The following is a 20,431-nucleotide window of genomic DNA, read 5'->3' as shown; positions in this document are numbered from 1 at the left end:
GCTCCACCTCCCGGGTTCACGCCATTCTCCCGCCTCAGCCTCCGAGTAGCTGGGACTACAGGCGCCCGCCACCACGCCCGGCTAGTTTTTTGTATTTTTAGTAGAGACGGGGTTTCACCATGTTAGCCAGGATGGTCTCGATCTCCTGACCTCGTGATCCACCCGCCTCGGCCTCCCAAAGTGCTGGGATTACAGGCTTGAGCCACCGCGCCCGGCCAATTTTGTATTTTTTAATAGAAATGGGGTTTCTCCACATTGGTCACGCTGGTTTCGAACTCCCGACCTCAGGTGATCCACCTGCCTCGGCCTCCCAAAGTGCTATTACAAGGGTGAGCCACCGTGCCCGGCCAAATCTCCGTTTTAATAATCCCAATGTCTTCCCACTGTTCTCAGGTCCCAGGAGTAATGACTGCACCCGGCAATCCCCACATCTGTGATGCCTCAGTGTCCACTCCTGCCCTTTCTCCACTACCAGTTAACAACTGCTGTGGTCTCTCAATTGGACCCTGACGGATGCACCCACATATCCCGTTCACTAAACTGTGTGAGTCCATTTTGTCTCCCTATCTTAAAGTGCTGTCCGGAAGGGACTAACACCTTCTGAGGATCACACGCCCTGCCTGATGCTGAAGTGATTGATACTTGTTTGTTGGTTACTTGTCACCAAATGTTTCTCACTCATCCTCTTCCTTGTACCTAGTCACTCACTCTCTTCCAGAAAGACTTGTCCCTTAAAAACCATCTCACGACCGGGGATGGTGGCTCATGCCTGTAATCCCAGCACTTTGGGAGGCCAAGACGGGAGGATCACCTGAGGTCAGGAGTTCGAGACCAGCCTGGCCAACACGGCAAAATACTGTCTCTACTAAAAATACAAAAATTAGCCAGGCAGGCAGGCAGGCACCTGTAATCCCAGCTACTCAGGAGGCTGAGGGAGAATTGCTTGAACCCGGGAGGCAGAGGTTGCAGTGAGCCGAGATCGCAACACTGCACTCTAGCCTGGGCGACAGAGTGAGACTCCATCTTGGGGGTTAAAAAAAATCTCACACTCCTCCCCTTGTCTCTTTCCAGCTCTCTGGTGGGCAGCCCATCTGTCCCACCTTCTGTTTCTCTGCATTCTCTGGATCTTTTCAGATTCAGTAAAATGAAACAGAGGAGGCAGAAGGTCCAATACCCACTTTGGCGGTTTCAGTAGCAGGAGAAACGGACTTGGTTAGCTGACCCGGTGAGAAAGGTAGTTAAGTCATCTCCTGAGACCCGTGAGAGAACCATCGACAGGAAGTGACAGTGGGAACCGGGAGACTACAGTAATGGAAAACACCAGAGTTCTTGAGATTCAGAAGTTTGTTTCGTATCTTTATTCACAAAAAAAAGTCACAGCATTTCAGACTATTCAAACACACAAACAGGAACAGAGGGTGCCCACCAGTGACAGCCTCGTCCCTAAGGTCTGGATCAAAGGCCACGCTGGACGGTGGGGTGTCCTCTCGGGCCTCCTCTCTCAGCATCCCGTGGCTCCCTGCCCCCGGCCTCACTGACACCCCCAAGAGCAGTTACAACTGTGCAGAAACAAAGCCACTTTAGAGGAGGCTGGGCCCTACTTCATTGCCATGGAAAAAGGCCAGATTCTGAGGAAAAGACAGAATCAGTGCTACTGTGTCATCAGCTGGGGGATGCTGGGCACTCCTGGGCCTGGCTGGCATCACCTGTGTCCCAGACCCAGGGCAGAGAAAAAGACAGGACCCTCCCCACTTGGCAGTACTGGGCAGCAGAGTATGGGTCACTGGTCACGTGACAGCCCCAAACTGACACGCAGACCTCTCTGACGTGATCAGCCAGACACTCGGAGGGCACAAGGCTTTCAAGCAAGAACACCAGCCTGGTTCCTAAAGGGGGTGGGTGAACAACGCTCCCAGAAATCTTAGGAAACCAGAGTTCTGGAGCACTGGAACAATACAGGTGTCATCGGGTTGCAGCGAGGAGGGAAACTTGGTGAACACCAGCCCTCCGAGAGGGCGGAAATACCACTCCTGTCTATTTCTCGGAGCACGTGCCTTGGGGCTCAGGAGCAGTCTTTTCATGAGGGCAACTGTGGAATCTAAGAGGAATGAAGGAAACGGCGCCCTCAGGAGGTGCTCAACATTGGTGTCTGCCCCCCAGGCCTCCTTGCTGAACCTGGTGAGAAAGCTGGGGTTGGCCTAGGAGCCCCAGCCCACGCTGATCAGGCATGCCCTAGGAAAGCAGATAGGGACAAGCGCCTCAACAAGACTGGGCACGAGGCCGCAAACCAAGCTGCTTTTCCTCTGTCAGTCTGACATTACTCACTGGACCTGGCCAAGGAGCACCTCTTCCAAAGTCTTCCTTCCTACCTGGCTCAGAGCAGTCCTTCCCGTGATCACTACTTTCCTTGGCTACATCTTTGTTTTTTTTTTCTCTGAAAGATATAACTGGATGGATGCCTGTGACTGTTGAAGGGGTGGCTGTTTTTACTGAGGATGGCAGTTCATCTAACATTTTACAGCTGTAAAATGTGGTGTGTAGATGTGTAGACATTGATGCGTCAGCAGAAACCCCTGTACACCAGGTTCTATGCTATGCTACAGACACAGAGAAACAAGGAGAGTGAGGGTCCTAGGGAAAAGTTAAGCCATCTGGGCATGGTCAGGTCAGAAGCTCAAAAGACATTTAGCAGAGTCTGTAGTCATTTCCAGAAATTACTACCCAGACACACCTTGGCAAGCAGGTGAGCTGTGGAGCACAGAGAACATCACCTTGGAAGGTGCCCAGGAGCACCTGGCTCGAGGAGGCTTTCATAGGAGCAGTCCCCAGAGCCCCTTCCCCTTCTCCATGCCATCTGCCATACTACTGAAAGTTATCAGGGACGGACAGGGTCCCCTGGCTCCACCGCATTCCATGACTGCTCGGCGAGACCCACGTGCTCGGAGAGAAAGTGTGGACACAAGCTCTGTGGACGCAGCCTGAAAGAGGGTGCTGCCGCATCAGGATCCTCGCCAGCATGGCACTCCAGAAAAGAAAGTAACGGCGGGGGTGGGGGGTTGGCAGAGACACAGGCGGTCCCCAGGCTGCCTAGCACATACATACACACCACTGAGGACAGTACAGAGGGAAGCAGGTCCGCCAAGGTTAGAAACCAAGAGACACAAATATTGCACATTCAGTCAAGGCATTTCCAAGAGACAGTCACGGAAATAACTCTCTCTTTAAGACACAACAACATAACACATTTGGCAACTTTCAAAGAAACAGCCTTCCCCACTCCAAGCCATCAAAGGGTCCATAAGTGCCTTCATCTTTGGTCCAGTTGAAAAAGCCAGGGAAGGAAGACAGGCTCAACGGGGAGTAAGAAGAGGCTGCAGGCGCAGTTCCACCAGCTCCCTACAGCTCCCACTTGTCTGACTCAGTGCAGGACGCCGCCTGTCTCAAACCTCCTCTTGGAGGGAAAGCAAGCTCTCCAGAGGGTCCCGGCTGCTGGAGAAAACTTAGGCAAAGCTGCATGTGCTGGCAGCCGGGAGCCCCAAATCCAGAGCAATGATCACCAACCTCCAACCACAACAAAGGACACTCTATCCCTCCTTTCCTTGGAGGCTCTATTCATGGGAATGTGGGGTACTCTGGCAACTCCGTTTTACCTTAAACCTCAATTCCACAAACTGCAGCTAGAACCCTTTGCATGTGCTGCAGGTCTTTGAAGGTGCATAGGAGGGACGGTGTTCCGAAGCAGCTAATAACATCCAATGTGGCACACATAGGGTGAAACCATGGCACGGCACAGGAACAATCCTCTTTGCTCCAGCTTCCTTAAAGTACAGGCCATTTCCAAGGAGCTAGGCCTTCCGTCCTCATCCCCCAGATTCCCAAAAGGCTCCGACTGGGAACCCAGCCCAGTTGCTGTTGTAAAGATCTGTTCTAATACTGGCTAAGCAAATGAAAGCAGGTTTCTGAAAAGGTATATTCTGCAGCCAGAAGTCGCATCTGTCTTCAGAGTCCTATGGGTGGGGAGGGAGTTCCTTTAGTTTTGACCAGAACACTTCTTCACAGGGGGCCAGGCTCAGCTGTGCTTTGCAGTGGCTCGGTCACTGGACAGGAGCGAGGTTTCACTTCACAGAGGGGCTCTGCTGACTGCTCTCCTGAAGGTCTGGAGTTTTGGGGTCTTAGTTTACATCCGCGATCCTCTCTCCTGAAGAATCTGAAAGTCGGAGATGGGGGAGAGGCTGAGGCTGACAGAAAGAGAGAGGCGTCAGGGGATGCTTTCCACTGGACCCGATGAGTGGCATGATGGTCCTGTCATCCCAGAAAGCAAGCAGGGGTGCAGCCTCAGCCTCACCCGCAGTGCTTCTGGTGCAAAACTCTCTTGCTGGACACAGCTGGGTCTAAAGCTTATGTGCTGTTGGATCAAAGCTTTGCCAACTGAAAGGAAGTGGTTCCAGCTTACCTGGTATCCACGATTTAGAAGCTGTGTGTGTGTAGGAGGTGTGAGGAGGGTGCACAGTGGAGGGAAAAGAAACAGTGTCAAACAATTTTCCAGGAACTTAAGGGAGGTAAAGTTCACGAAGGTAAGAAAACACCCTTTCTCCTGAGGCAGTGAAAAAAGAACAGTTTTAAAGAACAAAGGCAAAACACTTTCCAAGTCTGAGTTCAGAAATCCTACCCTGTAGTAATTAGTGGCAACCAGCTTTTCTTTTTCATTGATTCAGCAGAGGATGGAGAAAGTCTACTCTTTTTAGGTTCATATTTCCCAACTAAACAAACTGTCAGTGCTCCGTAAATCCCAATTGAAATTACAACAGTCAAAAAGAACAAAACGAGGGGAAAATGCAACGCTGGCTCTAGAAGGCCAGAGAAGAAGTGAGGAGCAAGAGTTCAGGAAAAGCCCACGGAGGGGGTGCGAACAAGCAAGCCAGAGGCAACTGCCTGGGGGAGGGGCTCCTTACCTTCGCCTTTTCGCTCGGCTCTATGACGATGCCGTTGGTAGAATTATTTAGTTCTCTGGAGACAACACAGAGGAATTCTGCCTGATCCTCATTGCCGTAGTTATAGGAAGATCCAATGCTGATGAGCTGATGAACCAAGAATACAGTGAACATTCACATGGCGACCTTAACATACGAAAGTGCTACACAATCACCCCTCCTCCAACTGAACTTTTGTTTTACTTCTCAAAGATTTATCCTTTATGAGTTCTCAAAGGTTTAACTCTTTATGAGTTCTCTGCGACTACCAAAGCCCCAGGGGAGAAATGGGCCTGTTCTTCATCTGGGCGTCATCGGTGAGGCCTCCCCAGGAGGAAAAGTATGAGCTCCACTGTCCCCTCACCCAAGCTCTGAAGTCCCCCCACAGTCAGTGGCAGGATTAACACACCCACGCCCCCTTGAGCACACCCAGGGGAGACAGAACACATCTGTGAACAAAATGGACACTTGCTTCAGTCACACACAGAGCTGGCTCCTCTATCAGCAGAAGCCCTAGACAGGAGACAGGAGGCTCTGGAAAGCACCAAGTCAATCACTGATCCGCTACTGGAAGTCATATGCTGCTGGTACTTTTTATTTCCAGACATGGTCTAGCTCTGTCACCCAAGCTGGAGTGCAGTGGTGCAATCACAGCTCACTGCAGCCTCCACCTCGTGGGCTCAAGTGATCCTCCCACGTCAGCCTCCTGAGTAGCTGGGACTACAGGTGTGTTCCACCATGCCTGGCTAATTCTTTTATTTTTGATAGAGAAGGGGGGGTCTCACTATGTTGCCCAGGCTGGTCTCCGAATTCCAGGACTCCAGCGATCCTCCCACCATGGCCTCCTAAAATGCCAACATTACAGGTGTGAACCACTGTGCCCAGCATGCTGGTACTTTCAACCTTTTTGGAGTATAGAATTCAGAATTTAATTCTAAAGAGGAAATACACATGCAGGGGAGCAGCTCAGGCAGAGGGTGAGGGCATCCCAGTGAGCAGGCAAGGCCTCATGTGGGCGACATGGCTGACTGCAGTAGGATGGGGCTGGGGGCGCCTCCGCCCGCCTGAAACTAACTTCCTTATCCAGAAGGGAGGCAATGAGAACACCTCCATCTTCCCACAGAATAGTAATAAGATGAGAAATGTAATAAGATGAGAAATGCTACAAGAAAGTATTCGTTTTAGTTTCACAAAGAATACATTAAAAAAATCCTTTGCTTAAGAGTGCATATTGGGAAAAATACTTCTGGAGTGGAGGGCATTAAACTCTTGGCAACGTTTTACAACCCATGCCCAGTAAGAACCAGGCTGACAGACACAGGCAGAGTGGATTCTGTGGTGGAAGCTAAGTGTGAGGAATAATCACTGCGGGCTCTGAAGACAGAGACAGCAGCATTAATGCAAAGTGTGAGTTTTCTTTTAGAAGGTAAGCGTCTGGTGAGACAGCTGTTGACCTCTTAAAACTCTACACATAAGTAGGCATAATCCATATAAAATCATATTTACTCTGTTCTCTCTGGCCTTCCTGTGTTTTGAAGGCAACAGACAATTTAACAAGTCTGCCATCTACTGGAGGAAAACAGTGAAACTCCAACTGTCATAGCTTTGTTTTGATAGCTCAATCGTAAGCCCGAGGCGGAGAGAAGCGGGGGAAGCGACCGCACCACACTTCCCATGGCGCCTGATCCTTCCTAGCACAGCTGTTCCCCAAGTTCTTCATGGTGGATTACACGGACATTCAGAAGCAAAAAGTTTTGACCCGGGGAAAAGAAATGGAAGGATTGCTGTCGAATCCCAGTCTCCTTTAGGGACTCATTCTACAATCCCTGTGAGGGAACAAAAACAAAAGGCTTTGAGGCACTTCAAGCCTAAACCACTCATTGGCTCCCCTGAAAAGTCTGGGCGTGAAGGTAAGACATGATGCTCCTCTGTTCCCCCAACTCCTCATGTACCACTAGGGCAGCAGTGCCCACCAAATGGCTCTTTGCCCATGTTTTGGAATAGGATCCCACCTGGCCCTACCCATCTCCCATGGTTATTAATTGGCCATCTACAGTGATTGTTTGAAGAGCTGCAGACCCCTTGAACGGGGCCTGGGATTGCTGCTCTGTAAGAGATGTACCTGTTCGAATTTCCAGCCGTCAGACATCGTGGACACCATCTGTGTGAGCTCTTCTTCCTGACACTGCAGGACTCTGTACACGTGCTTCACGGGGCCCTGCAATGACCAGGCGCAGACTGAGAACAGCACCAAGGACACCACAGTTAGCAGCTGCCCCAAGGAGGCTCTTCAAATGAATAAACACTGAAAAGGAGTTTGCTTGGAAATCTTTTCTTGGCAGCCACCCACTATCTCCTTTTACAAATAGTACTGTGGCGTTTTTTTTCCCTTCTCTTTAAAAAATGTTTTTCTTTTTAAAAGGCCACAAGCCAGCATACTGTGGCTTTTCAATAAAAACATATCCAAGGAATGAAATTAAAAAAGGTAAAATAATTCTGAACTTCAGAGGTATGAATGATTGAGCAACTATGCCGACAAATTTAGATTTAATCCATTTCCCCAAGTCAAAAACAAGGTAAAATTATTTATTATAATTATTTTTTAAAACACAGTCCCGGCCGGGCGCGGTGGCTCAAGCCTGTAATCCCAGCACTTTGGGAGGCCGAGACGGGCGGATCACGAGGTCAGGAGATCGAGACCATCCTGGCTAACACGGTGAAACCCCGTCTCTATTAAGAAATACAAAAAACTAGCCGGGCGACGTGGCGGGCGCCTGTAGTCCCAGCTACTCGGGAGGCTGAGGCCGGAGAATGGCGTGAACCCGGGAGGCGGAGCTTGCAGTGAGCTGAGATCGGGCCACTGCACTCCAGCCTGGGCAACAGAGCGAGACTCCATTTCAAAAAAACAAAAAAAACAAAACAAAAAAAAACACAGTCCCACTCTGTCACCCAGGCTGGAGTGCAGTGGCATGATCTCGGCTCACTCCAACTCCGCCTCCCGGGTTCAAGCGATTCTCCTGCCTCAGTCTCTTGAACAGCTGGGATTACAGGTGCCCACCACCACGCCTGGCTAATTTTTGTATTTTTAGTAGAGACGGGGATTCACCATGTTGGCCAGGCTGGTCTTGAACTCCTGGCCTCATGATCCACCTGCCTCAGCCTCCCAAAGTGCTGAGATTACAGGCATGAGCCACCGCACCCAGCCTTATTATTGTTTTTGAGACGGAGTCTCACTCTTGCCCAGTCTGCAGTGCAATGCCACCATCTCGGCTTACTGCAGCCTCCACCTCCTGGGTTCAAGCAATTCTCCTGCCTCAGCCTCCCGAGTAGCTGGGATTACAGGCATGTGCCACTACGCCCAGCTAATTATTGTATTTCTTTTTTCCTTTTTTTTGAGACAGAGTCTTTCTCTGTTGCCCAGGTTGGAGTGCAGTGGTGCCATCTCAGCTCATTGCAATCTCCGCCTCCTGGGTTCAAGCAATTCTCTTGCTTCAGCCTCCCAAGTAGTTGGTATTACAGGTGCCCACCACCACACTTGGCTAATTTTTGTATTTTTAGTAGAGACGGAGTTTCACCATGTTGGCCAGGCTGGTCTCGAACTCCTGACCTCAGGTGATCCGGCCTTGGGCTTCCAAAGCGCTGGAATTACAGGCATGAGCCACCGAGCCCAGCCAATTTTTTGTATTTTTAGTGGAGATGGGGTTTTGCCATGTTGGCCAGGCTGGTCGTGAACTTCCAACCTGAGGCGATCCACCCATGTCGGCCTCCCAAAGTGCTGGGATTATAGGTGTGAGCCACCACGCCCAGCTGACAATGCTATATTTTTTATTTTATTTTTTTTATTTTTTGAGACGGAGTCTCGCTCTGTCGCCCGGGCTGGAGTGCAGTGGCCGGATCTCAGCTCACTGCAAGCTCCGCCTCCCGGGTTTACGCCATTCTCCTGCCTCAGCCTCCCAAGTAACTGGGACTACAGGCGCCCGCCATCTCGCTCGGCTAGTTTTTTGTATCTTTTAGTAGAGACGGGGTTTCACCGTGTTCGCCAGGATGGTCTCGATCTTCTGACCTCGTGATCCACCCGTCTCGGCCTCCCAAAGTGCTGGGATTACAGGCTTGAGCCACCGCGCCCGGCCAATGCTGTATTTTTTCTAAAAGAGGTATAATTATCGCCGGGCACAGTGGCTCACCCCTGTAATCCCAGCACTTTGGGAGACAGAGGTGGGCGGATCACTTGAGGTTGGGAGTTCGAGACCAGCCTGGCCAACATGGTGAAACCCCATCTCTACTAAAAACACAAAAAAATTAGCCAGGTGAGGTGGCGCACGCCTGTAATCCCAGCTACTCAAGAGGCCGATGCAGGAGAATTGCTTGAACCTGGAGGCAGAGGTTGTGGTGAGCTGAGACTGGCCATTGCACTCCAGCCTAAGCGACAGAGCAAGAAAAAAAAAAAAAGAGGTATAATTATCATTAACCAAAATACTAAGGATTTTAAAGATTTCCTTCCATATTACACACAGGACATATCCTCTGAAGATTTTAATTGGTTCTAACCACATATTTTAGAAACCAATTGTGTAAGTAAAAAATTTATATTATCACAAAAGATCTGTGATGTTGGCCACATCTGTCCAAGTCCCAGGTATTTAAGATGCCATTATATTGCCTCTTTTTCCTCTCTTCCAAAGTAGACCACTTGTGCTCTCAAATGCACCAAGATCAATCACCTACAAAAAATACTATTATAAGAAATAGGAGGCTGGGCGCGGTGGCTCACACCTGTAACCCCAGCACTTTGGGAGGCCGAGACAGGTGGATCACTAGGTTAGGAGATCGAGACCATCCTGGCTAACACAGTGAAACCCCATCTGTACTAAAAGTACAAAAACTTAGCCGGGTGTGGTGGTGGGCGCTTATAGTCCCAGCTACTCAGGAGGCTGAGGCAGGAGAATGGCATGAACCCAGGAGACAGAGCTTGCAGTGAGCTGAGACTGTGCCACTGCACTCCAGCCTGGGTGACACAGCGAGACTTTGTCTCAAAAAAAAAAAAAAAAAAAAAAGAAATAGGAGTCTGGGTATGGTGGCTCACGCCTGTCATCCCAGCATTTTGGGAGGCTGAGGTAGGTGAATCACCTGAGGGCACGAGTTTGAGGCCAGCGTGGCCAACATGGGGAAACCCTATCTCTACTAAAAATACAAAAATTAGCTGGGCATGGTGGTGCACGCCTGTAATCTAGCTACTCGGGAGGCTGAGGCAGGAGAATCACTGGAACCTGGGAGACAGAGGTTGCAGTGAGCCGAGATCGCGCCACTGCACTCCAGCCTGGTCAACACAGCGAGACTCTAAGGAAAGTAGTTAGGCAGCAGCCACTAAGAGCTAAAAGGTCATGAAACTGAAGGTCGGGCTGAGGCCTGCATCTTGGGCTCGGCTTGAACGCTGCCTGTGTGAGGGCTATGGGTAAGCTCAAGGAGGTAACAGGTTTGAAAATCCACACACAAAAAAATAAAGAAAAATACAAAATGAAACAAAATGAAAATCCACACATGGCCAACTTCATCTTAGAGTCATGTACAACAAGTACAAAAGAAGGTGTCTCTGAATAACATCAAATCCGTTTTTCAGTTTCACTACATAACAAGGACAGACGGAAAGATGGAAAGACAGTTAACATCAAAAAGGTCTTGACATTCCTAGAACAAAAAAGTTTCCAAAGGGGTATAAATCCACAAGCCTTCAGAATCTAGAAGACTAATTAATTTAATTGTGGTCATCAAACAGAAATCTTATAATGCTCTCTAGGAATTAGCTAATGACGAAGAAGGGAGAATGCTCAGGTACCATGACTTGAATCATTTCAAATTACATAATTCATGGTACCATCAAAATCTATAGTAAGCAATCACTTTTTTTAGAATGTGGGAAATTGAGGATAAGGCTAGATTACCAAAATGTCTAAACTATTAAATATCTACAATAGTGAAAGACACCACGTCAACCTAAGATAGCACAGAGATTGGTGACACGGGATCACATTTCAAGTGGTAATCTGCAAACCAACTACAAAGCCACCTTTGAACATCAAAAAGGAGCCTTTCATCTGTTGGCTAGATGGAAGAAAACTAAATGAATAAGCCCTTCTCTTCACCTTTGCAAACTGCTGGAGATAAAGTGGATAAAAGAGTTAATTTTTCGGCCGGGCGCGGTGGCTCACGCCTGTAATCCCAACACTTTGGGAGGCCGAGGCGGGCGGATCACAAGGTCAGGAGATCGAGACCACGGTGAAACCCCGTCTCTACTAAAAATACAAAAAATGAGCTGGGCGCAGTGGCGGGCGCCTGTAGTCCCAGCTACTCGGGAGGCCGAGGCAGGAGAATGGCGTGAACCCAGGAGGCGGAGCTTTCAGTGAGCCAGGATCGCGCCACTGCACTCCAGCTTGGGTGACAGAGCAAGACTCTGTCTCAAAAAAAAAAAAAAAGAGTTAATTTTTCATCATTAGTGTCAGTTATTCATCCAAATATTCCATTTAGACCCAGAAAACTTTTTTTTTTTGAGATGGAGTCTCCCTCTGTTGCCGAGGCTGGGGTGCAGTGATGCCATCTCAGCTCACTGCAACCTCCGCTATCTCAGTTCAAGTGATTCTCCTGCCTCAGCCCCCCGAGTAGCTGGGATTACAGACACCCGCTACCGCACCCGGCCAACTTTCGTGTTTTTAGTAGACAGGGTTTCTTTTTTTTTTTTAAGACAGAGTTTCGTTCTTGTTGCCCAGGCTGGAGTGCAATGGCGTGATCTCGACTCTCCGCAACCGCCTCCTCCCAGGTTCAAGTGATTCTCCTGTCTCAGCCTCTTGAGCAGCTGGGATTACAGGCATATGCCACCACCCCGGCTAATTTTGTATTTTTAGTAGAGACGACGTTTCTCCATGTTTGTCAGGCTGGTCTTGAACTCCCGACCTCAGGTGATCCACCGGCCTCAGCCTCCCAAAGTGCTGGGATTACAGGCGTGAGCCACCGTGCGTGGCCAGTAGACAGGGTTTCACCATGTTGGTCAGGCTGGTCTTGAACTCCTGACCTCAAGTGATCTGCCCTCCTCAGCCTCCCCAGAGTGCTGGGATTATAGGCATGAGCCACCATGCCTGGCCTAGAGCCAGAAAACTTTGACATATGAAGTCTAACAGAGAAAGAGCAAGGCATTATTTTTTACTTTTAAAAGTAAACTTATACCAGGCATGGTGGCTCATGCCTGTAATCCCAGCACTTTGGGAGGCGGAGGCAAGTGGATCACTTGAGGCCAGAAGTTCAAGACCAGCCTGGCCAATATGGAGAAACCCATCTCTACTAAAAATACAAAAATCAGCCAGGCGTTGTGGCACACACCTGTAATCCCAGCTACTCAGGTGGCTGAGGTATGAGAATCGCTTGAACCTGGGAGGCACAGTTTGCAGTGAGCCAAGATCATGCCACTGCACTCCAGCCTGGGTGACAGAGCGAGACTATCTCAAAAAAAAAAAAAAAAGAAGAAGAAAAAAGAGTAATTTTCCTGCCTTCTTAATGGCAGGAAAATTCTGTGCTGCAATAGATTATATCTAAAGCATCTACCACCAGTATCTGATGGGAAAAGAGGCAATTATGCTACAAGACAGGTAGTCACGGTGGAGCACGACTCTGCCCTCTTACTGTTAACTCTGTAGTCGCAGTTTCTTAAAACAGTTTAATCGCATGAAAGAGAGGATCTATTTTCCTGCTAGACTTTAAGCTGCTTCTTCTGTTTTTTTTGAGACGGAGTCTCTCTCATCGAACAGGCTGGAGAGCAGTGGCGCAATCTCGGCTCACTGGAAGCTCCGCCTCCTGGGTTCAAGAGATTCTCATGCCTCAGCCTCCCAAGTAGCTGGGACTACAGGCGCCCGCCACCCACGCCCAGCTAATTTTTTGTATTTTTAGTAGAGACAGGGTTTCACCGTGTTAGCCAGGATGGTCTTGATCTTCTGACCTCGTGATCTGCCCATCTCGGCCTCCCAAAGTGTTGGGATTACAGGCGTGAGCCACCACGCCCGGCCAACTTCAAGCTTCTTGAGGGCAAGGACTTTCAATTACTTACAGGATCCCAAGGGTCAAATAGAAGCTATTATGGCCATTCAAACACATGAAAAACATATGATGAATGGCAGGATATGAAATAGATGTGCCCTAACATCTTTCTTTCCTCTAACTAGGTGGGCAAATTCCCTTTCACTCTTGTTACTATATCTGAGTTAATATGAGAATCAAGGCGAGGTGCAGTAGCTCACACCTGAAATTCCAGAACTTTGGGAGGATGAGGTGGGCGGACTGCTTGAGTTCAGGAGTTTGAGACCAGCCTGGCCAACAAGGCTTGTTTCTACCCAAAACGTAAAAAAATAGCCAGGTGTGGTGGCTTGCACCTATAGTCCCAGCTACTTGGGAGGCTGAGGTAGGAAAATCACCTGAGCCTGGGAAGCCAAGGCTGTAGTGAGCTTTGATCATTCCACTGTACTCCAACCTGGGCAATGGGAGTGAGACCTTGTCCCCCCTCTACCCGCCATCATAAAGAGCAGCTTGATATCATGTTCTTAGAAGCATGGTTCAGGCTGGGCGCAGTGGCTCACTCCTGTAATCCCAAAACTTCGGGAGGCCGAGGTGGGTGGATCATGAGGTCAGGAGATCAACACCATCCTGACACGGTGAAACTCTGTCTCTACTAAAAACACAAAAAAATTAGCCGGGCATGGTGGCAGGAGCCTGTAGTCCCAGCTACTCAGGAGGCTGAAGCAGGAGATGGCGTGAACCCAGGAGGCGGAGCTTGCAGTGAGCCAAGATTGCCCCCCGGTGGACAGAGTGAGACTCTGTCTCAAAAAACACAAAACAAAACAAAACAAAAAACCATGGTTCACAAGCAGCTGCTAAAGCCTACCCCATGAGACTGGTTTCAAGTGGCTCACAGGAGCCGTATGTGACTCAATCACATGCTAAAGGCTCATATCCATAAAGAGTGGCCAAGCCGGGCACAGTGGCTCAAGCCTGTAATCCCAGGTGGATCACCTGAGGTCAGGAGTTCCAGACCAGCCCAACCAACATGGTGAAATCCCGTCTCTACTAAAAAAAAAAAAAAATATAAAAATTAGCCGCATGTGGTGGCCAGCGCCTGTAATCCCAGCTACATGGAAGGCTGAGGCAGGAGAATTGCTTGAACCTGGGTGGTGGAAGTTGCAGTGAGCCAAGAGCGCACCACTACACTCCAGCCTGGGAGACAGCGAGACTCTGTCTCAAAAAAAAAAAAAAAAAAAAAAGAGCAGCTAACAGGTGGAACCAAGACCTCTATGGTCTTTAAAAGGGAGACATACTCAGGCAGAGAGAACAGGTTTTGGACCTAAAGTGCCCTGGGCGCCTCCCCCTGCCATCTGGTGAGCAGCAACAATCTTCTCATTCTATTGGGACATATGCCTATTCTGTTTTCTTTGTGGTTTCTTCTTGTTTTCTCCTGTGCAGTATTGCTGAGTGTGCATTCCCTGTGCTGCAAACAGTGTTCCACACAGACCTCCAGCTCTAAGGGGAAAGGCATCCTTTTCAAATCACAGACCGACTGACAGAAGCCCACTTGAGACATCCCTCCTTAACAGTTCCAAACACATTACTTGTGAAGTTCTGTTCTCATTGTCCCGTATCCTTTCCTTAACCAGCCGCACAAGGGACGCGATGTTGTAAAACTCCGCTTCCTCCAGCACACCTGGAACAAGGACCAAACTGCAGTCAGATAGGTGCGAGAGTTTGCCAGAAAAACACCAACGCGAGGCTGAAGGTTACATGCTTGCTAAATACTGCTTATTTATCTATTTACTTATTTTTTCAGATGGAGTCTTACTCTGTCACCCAGGCTGGAGTTCAGTGGTGCGTCTTGGCTCACAGCAACCTCTGTCTCCTGGGTTCAAATGGTTCTCTTGCCTCAGTCTCCCGAGTAGCTGGGACTACAGGCATGCACCACTACGCCCGGCTAATGTTTGTATTTTTTTCCCCCTGCGGGAGACAGAGTTTCACTCTTGTTGCCCAGGTTGGAGTGCAATGGCATGATCTTGGCTCACTGCAACCTCCATCTGCTGGGTTCAAGCGATTCTCCTGCCTCAGCCTCCCGAGTAGCTGGGATTACAGGCGCCTGCCACCACGTCAGGCTAATTTTTTATATTTTTAGTAGAGACAGGATTTCATCATGTTGGCCAGGCTGGTCTTGAACTCCTGACCTCAGGTGATCCATCTGCCTCGGCCTCCCAAAGTGCTGGGATTACAGGCGTGAGCCACCGCGCCTGGCCAATTTTTTTATTTTTAGGAGAGACGAGGTTTTGCCATGTTGGCCAGGCTGGTCTCGAACTCCTGACCTCAAGTGACCTGCCCACCCTAGCCTTCTAAGTGTTGGGATTACAGGCATGAGCCACAGATCCCGGCCTAAAAACTGCATTATTTAAATGCAAATCTAATCTCTCTCCTTCTGCTAGGAAATATCTCTTTGCTATTTTCGGTAAACTCATGACCTTTTCTCCAACACAAATTAGTCAAACACCAGGGTATGTTCTGCTCACTCCATTTCAACCCTCCTTTCCCTACCTGGCACCTGCCCATTAGCTGTAGGACACTTTTCCCATATGTCACCTAGTTCCTGGAACTAGTCACATTGACAACTCCTGAAGTTGGTATTTTTGTCCAATTTGCCCTCAAAAGGACTGGGGGTGGGGGTGGAAGTGCATGTACAAATTTATGTGGGCCAAAATTAATAGGATGCTAATCATTTGAACGATGTAAGAGGCAACAACTGAAAGACTTGCATGCTAAATGAACTCAAAGACCTTAGGACAACTATGAGATGTGTGATCCTATAGGAACAAATTTGCTATAAAGGCCATTATTAGGACAATTGACAAAACTGCAATATAAGCTGTAGGTAAAAGCATCAATATTAAAATTCCTGAGTTTGATAACTGTACTGTCTGTAGTTACATAAGAGAATATCCTTGCTCTTGGGAAATATATACAAATATTAAGGGGTGAAATCTGCAATCTATTCTCAAATAGTTCAGAAATAAGAACTGTGGTGGGAGAGGCAAGAGGATGGGGCTAGGGAGGGGGGAAGAATGAAGGACAATGCAAATATGATTTAAAAAAAAAAAAAAAGGGGGCCGGGCATGGTGGCTCACACCTGTAATCCCAGCACTTTGGGAGGCTGAGGCGGGTGAATCACGAGGTCAGAAGATTGAGGCCATGCTGACTAACATGGTGAAACCCCGTCTCCACTAAAAATATAAAAAATTAGCCGGGCGCGGTGGTGGGCGCCTCTAGTCCCAGTTACTCGGGAGGCTGAGGCAGGAGAATGGCGTGAACCCGGCAGGCGGAGCTTGCAATGAGCCGAGATGGCGCCACTGCACTACTTACGGCCTAGGTGACAGAGCGAGACTCTGCCTCAAAAAAAAAAAAAAAAAAAAAAACGTTGAGTGCGGTGGCTCACATCTGTAATCCCAGCACTTTGGGAGGCCAAGGTGGGTGGATCACGAGGTCAAGAGTTTGAGACCAGCCTGACCAACACGGTGAAACCCCGTCTCTATTAAAATAAAAAAATTAGCCAGGCGTGGTGGCGTGCACCTGTAATCCCAACTACTCGGGAGGCTGAGGCAGGAAAATTGCTTGAATCCAGGAGGTAGAGGTTGCAGTGAGCTGAGATTGTGCCATTGCACTCCAGCCTGGGCGACAGAGAGAGACTCCGTCTCAAAAAAAAAAAAAAAAGGCCAGGCACAGTGACTCACACCTGTAATCCCAGCACTTTGGGAGGCCGAGGCGGGCGGATCACGAGGTCAGGAGTTTGAGACCATCCTGGCTAACACGGTGAAACCCCGTCTCCACTAAAAAATACAAAAAATTAGCTGGGTGTTGTGGCGCACGCCTGTAATCCCAGCTACTTGGGAGGCTGAGGCAGGAGAATCTCTTGAACCAGGGAGGCAGAGGTTGCAGTGAGCTGAGATTGTGCCAGTGCACTCCAGCCTGAGCGACAGAGCGAGACTCTGTCTCAAAAAAAAAAAAAAAAAAGAAAAGAAAAATCTCATGTACCCCATACCCCATAAATATATACACCTACTATGCACCCACAAAAATTAGAAAAAGAAATGATTACCCGCGAGTTGATAATTGTTGAAGCTGGATAGTGGATGCATGGAATTCACTGTACTATTCCCACTAGTTTTGTATGTATTTCAAATATTATTTACAAAGGGACATTTAAAAAAAGAGAGAGCAATTCCTCTTTCTACTGGCTGAAACAGAGTTGTTTTGTAGTCACTTCAGTAACTAGTACAACCATTACAAGCTTTCTTACTCAGAGCCAAAGCTCCCAGATCAGGATGCCCTGGATTTAGGGACAATCCCCTTTACAACCGAATGCCTTTAGTAGGACCACGCCAAGCCTTGTAGAAAGTGGACTAGACCCACTTACAGTCCCAATGCCCTACAAACTAAAAAGATGAGGCAAGTGATGATACACCTGACAATGAACTAGAGAATGAATTAGGTCAGTTGCAAACATTTACAGGGAAGCATGAGGCCAGAGTGTTAAAATAAATGAGGCCAAGCCTTTATTATTTTTGTACTACTGCGAGTTCAAACCAAAATTAAAACTATAAATAACTGAATGTCAGAGATGTCTTGCTTCTTCAGACTACAGACACTCACTGCACACAAATAAATGTATAAAAAGGATCGTGATGGCCGGGTGCGGTGGCTCATGCCTGTAATCCCAGCACTTTGGGAGGCTGAGGCAGGCGGATCACAAGGTCAGGAGATCAACACCATCCTGGCTAACACGGTGAAACCCCGCCTCTACTAAAAATACAAAAACTAGCTGGGCGTGGTGGTGGGCACCTGTAGTCCCAGCTACTGGGGAGGCTGAGGCGGGAGAATGGCATGAGCCGGAAGGCGGAGGTTGCAGTGAGCCAAGATCGCGTCACTGCACTCCAGCCTCGACAGAGCGAGACTCCATCTCAAAAAAAAAAAAGAAAAAAAAAGGATCATGACAATTCTGGAGATTCGGAAAAAACTCCTGAACTTATCTGCAAAGCTGAGCTACCTATCTTCCTTCTCACCCAGAAGCTGAACAAAGCCTAAGGAGGCTTCCTTAATCATGACTCCCTCAGACAAGACTGGTAGTTTCTGCTCAGTTTCATAAACTTGAAACTATACCTACACATGAGCTTGATGAAAATCTCAAACAAAATTTAAATCTGTAAAACAATTTTAAAGATTCTACTTGCATTTTGAAAATCGCCAATGAAAACAGTGCTCTTACCTTCTTCTGCCAACTCCTTAGTAATGATGAGTTTCCCATGGCGGAGGTAGTTTAGGATAGGACCAAAGTAGGTGGGGTCCCTGTCAATCAGATATGCCCCTGTCTCATCCTGCCAACCAAACACAAGGGTATCATTGTGGAGCTTTGAGGAGTATTTTAAACAAAGGCAGGGCAGGGTTTCACCATCTTTGTCAGTGCCCCAAGACAAGAATCCATTCCATCAGCTAAAAAAGACTTTAGTGATGGCAAGTTTTGCTACACATTTGCTTATCACAAACTACTGGTAAGAAAGCTAGCTTTATGTGTCTTGTACATTAAGATCATCTTAGGTACGGTGTTACAGACAAACAGTCATACTCATTTAAGTGTTTACTTACTGGCTGGGATTCGAAATCTTTGGCTGGACAATAATTACAGTGACACACATTCTTCAGTAGGGTGTTTGTTATTAAGAAATGGAGAAAATGCCATAGCTGAGTAACTGAAATATTTTCTTGAGATGGACATTCTGACTTTTCCACTGCCTCTGAACTGCATTCCTAATTCCAGGAAAACCTCTGTGTAGTTGGCAATGCTGCTGAGCTCAAGGCCAACATCAGTGGGAGTTTGCACTGCCAGCTGTAATCTCACACACCCCAGCTCTGTGCCCAGAGGAAGCTTGGTACTGCCAGGACTTGGCTCTGAGCAGCTTTAATCCTACTCATCTTTACAGTAAAAGGAACAAGAAGAAACTGGCTTCTGTTACCACAAGGAGGATATAGGGTAGATAAAAATAATTCCTTTATAAGCAAAGGTTTTGAAATCTCTTTAAAGTTAGGGCAGGATAGGTTTCCATCAATCTGAGATTTCTTAGAGGAGAGGAATAAACGAAAACAAATGTTTACGCAACTCCAGCTGTGTTTTGAGGTGACCAGCTGAGTGTTATACGGGATATAAGATGGTGTGAGTTATGGTCAGTGCCTTTAGCGAACTTAAAGGTGAACACGTAAAGTTAAAAAGAAATTGACATAGTTCAAACTAGAAATGGTTTAAGTGTCTTGTCACCTCTCAACCCTCTGGTTAGCAGCCATGCATCCTTCCCAAAATTTTCCCGGGAAAATTTTCATTTTCCTTCTGTCTTAGCCTAGATTTGCAGCGGTAAACGGCAACGTCTTTCCAAAAAACGCATTTGATCTAAATATGGACCTAAACCAGTGACTGTTACTAGATAAAAGTTCTGCGACCAGGACTATAGGAAAGCAGTGTGATATCACAAGAAGTGCTTCCTGCAGCTGTCGAAGCCCAACTTGGCAGAGGGGTCCGAGAGGGAGTCTGAGAAAGCTACAAGGATGCCTGAGCTCACCCTGACCCAGTTCTGGATGCATCTGGCACCGGCAGTGGGGGGCTGAAGAGGAGCCAGGGAAAACTCATGCATATCTCAGTGGGATGTCGGGGTAGAGAATATGGAGAAGGGGTGTGGAGTGCGTTCTCGTGGGTGCGGGTGGGCGCAGTGTGGGAAGGAGTCTCGGAGAACGAAGGGCGGGGTCGGGGAGAAAGTCGGAGTATGCCTCAGCATGGGAGAAGGGGAGAGGGAGGTCCCTCTGAGGCCACTGCGGGTAGTGTGGGAAGCAGGGGGAGGATGGGGGCCCAGCCTGAGGGGGGCTGCCTGTGAAGAGCGTTTCTCAGGACTCCGGGGACTGATCTAGGAGAAACCAGGGGGTCCGAAGGCCCGGGGGCGCGCCCGAGGGCGGGGCACACCTTGTCTGAGTCCAGCTCCGGGTCCTCCTGGCAGCAGAGGCGGCAGAGGAATGACTTGGGCTCGCGGCCTAAGGTCTGTCTGGTGGTCACGAAGTAGGTGCCTCCCACGTTCAGCCTGACCCAGCGGGCCGCGCCGCCGCCCCCTGCCCGCTCGGGTGGTCCGGGACCCGGCTCCAGCGGCTGTGCGACGGCGGCAGCCGGGCGGCCGTGCCCGCGGGGCGTGGGGCCAGCCGGGCGTGGGCTGGGGGGCCCGCGGACTGGGCCACCCCCGTCGCCCACCCCGCTCCCGCCGCCCCCTCCTAGCCCCGCCATCGCCGGGTCCAGCTGTAGTTCCGCCATCTTGGGCCGCCGCCGCCGCCGCCGCTGCCCGCGCGCAGCCGGGCCGGCCCATTTCTCGGCA

General features: G+C 49.0%; 1 protein-coding gene across 1 annotated transcript; it reads right to left on the bottom strand.

The window, feature by feature from the left end:
• Positions 1-1,329: 1,329 nt before the first annotated feature.
• On the bottom strand, positions 1,330-20,421 carry KCTD2 (potassium channel tetramerization domain containing 2). Its single transcript, XM_003913404.4, has 6 exons — positions 20,032-20,421; positions 18,295-18,403; positions 14,612-14,703; positions 7,093-7,188; positions 4,953-5,078; positions 1,330-4,207 (listed from the first exon to the last, which is right to left on the bottom strand). The coding sequence occupies exons 1-6, from the start codon at positions 20,368-20,370 to the stop codon at positions 4,178-4,180; spliced, it is 792 nt and encodes a 263-aa protein (XP_003913453.1). The 5' UTR covers positions 20,371-20,421; the 3' UTR covers positions 1,330-4,177.
• Between the last annotated feature and the right edge of the window lie 10 nt (positions 20,422-20,431).

This window comes from Papio anubis, chromosome 17, assembly GCF_008728515.1.
Source record: "Papio anubis isolate 15944 chromosome 17, Panubis1.0, whole genome shotgun sequence".
In the NCBI taxonomy this organism is placed as follows: domain Eukaryota; kingdom Metazoa; phylum Chordata; class Mammalia; order Primates; family Cercopithecidae; genus Papio; species Papio anubis.
The sequence above is the reverse complement of the archived record's forward strand: the minus strand, read 5'-3'. Positions and strand labels throughout refer to the sequence as shown.

What these genes read in the sequence shown, in the direction of transcription:
- KCTD2 (XM_003913404.4), bottom strand. Translation starts at nt 20,370, where the DNA reads ATGGCGGAACTACAGCTGGACCCGGCGATGGCGGGGCTAGGAGGGGGC. An exon ending in CGGAGCTGGACTCAGACAAG is followed by an intron (nt 18,404 to 20,031) that starts GTGTGCCCCGCC and finishes TTTGGTTGGCAG; the next exon opens with GATGAGACAGGGGCATATCT. An exon ending in ATGAGAACAGAACTTCACAA is followed by an intron (nt 7,189 to 14,611) that starts GTAATGTGTTTG and finishes TGGTCATTGCAG; the next exon opens with GGCCCCGTGAAGCACGTGTA.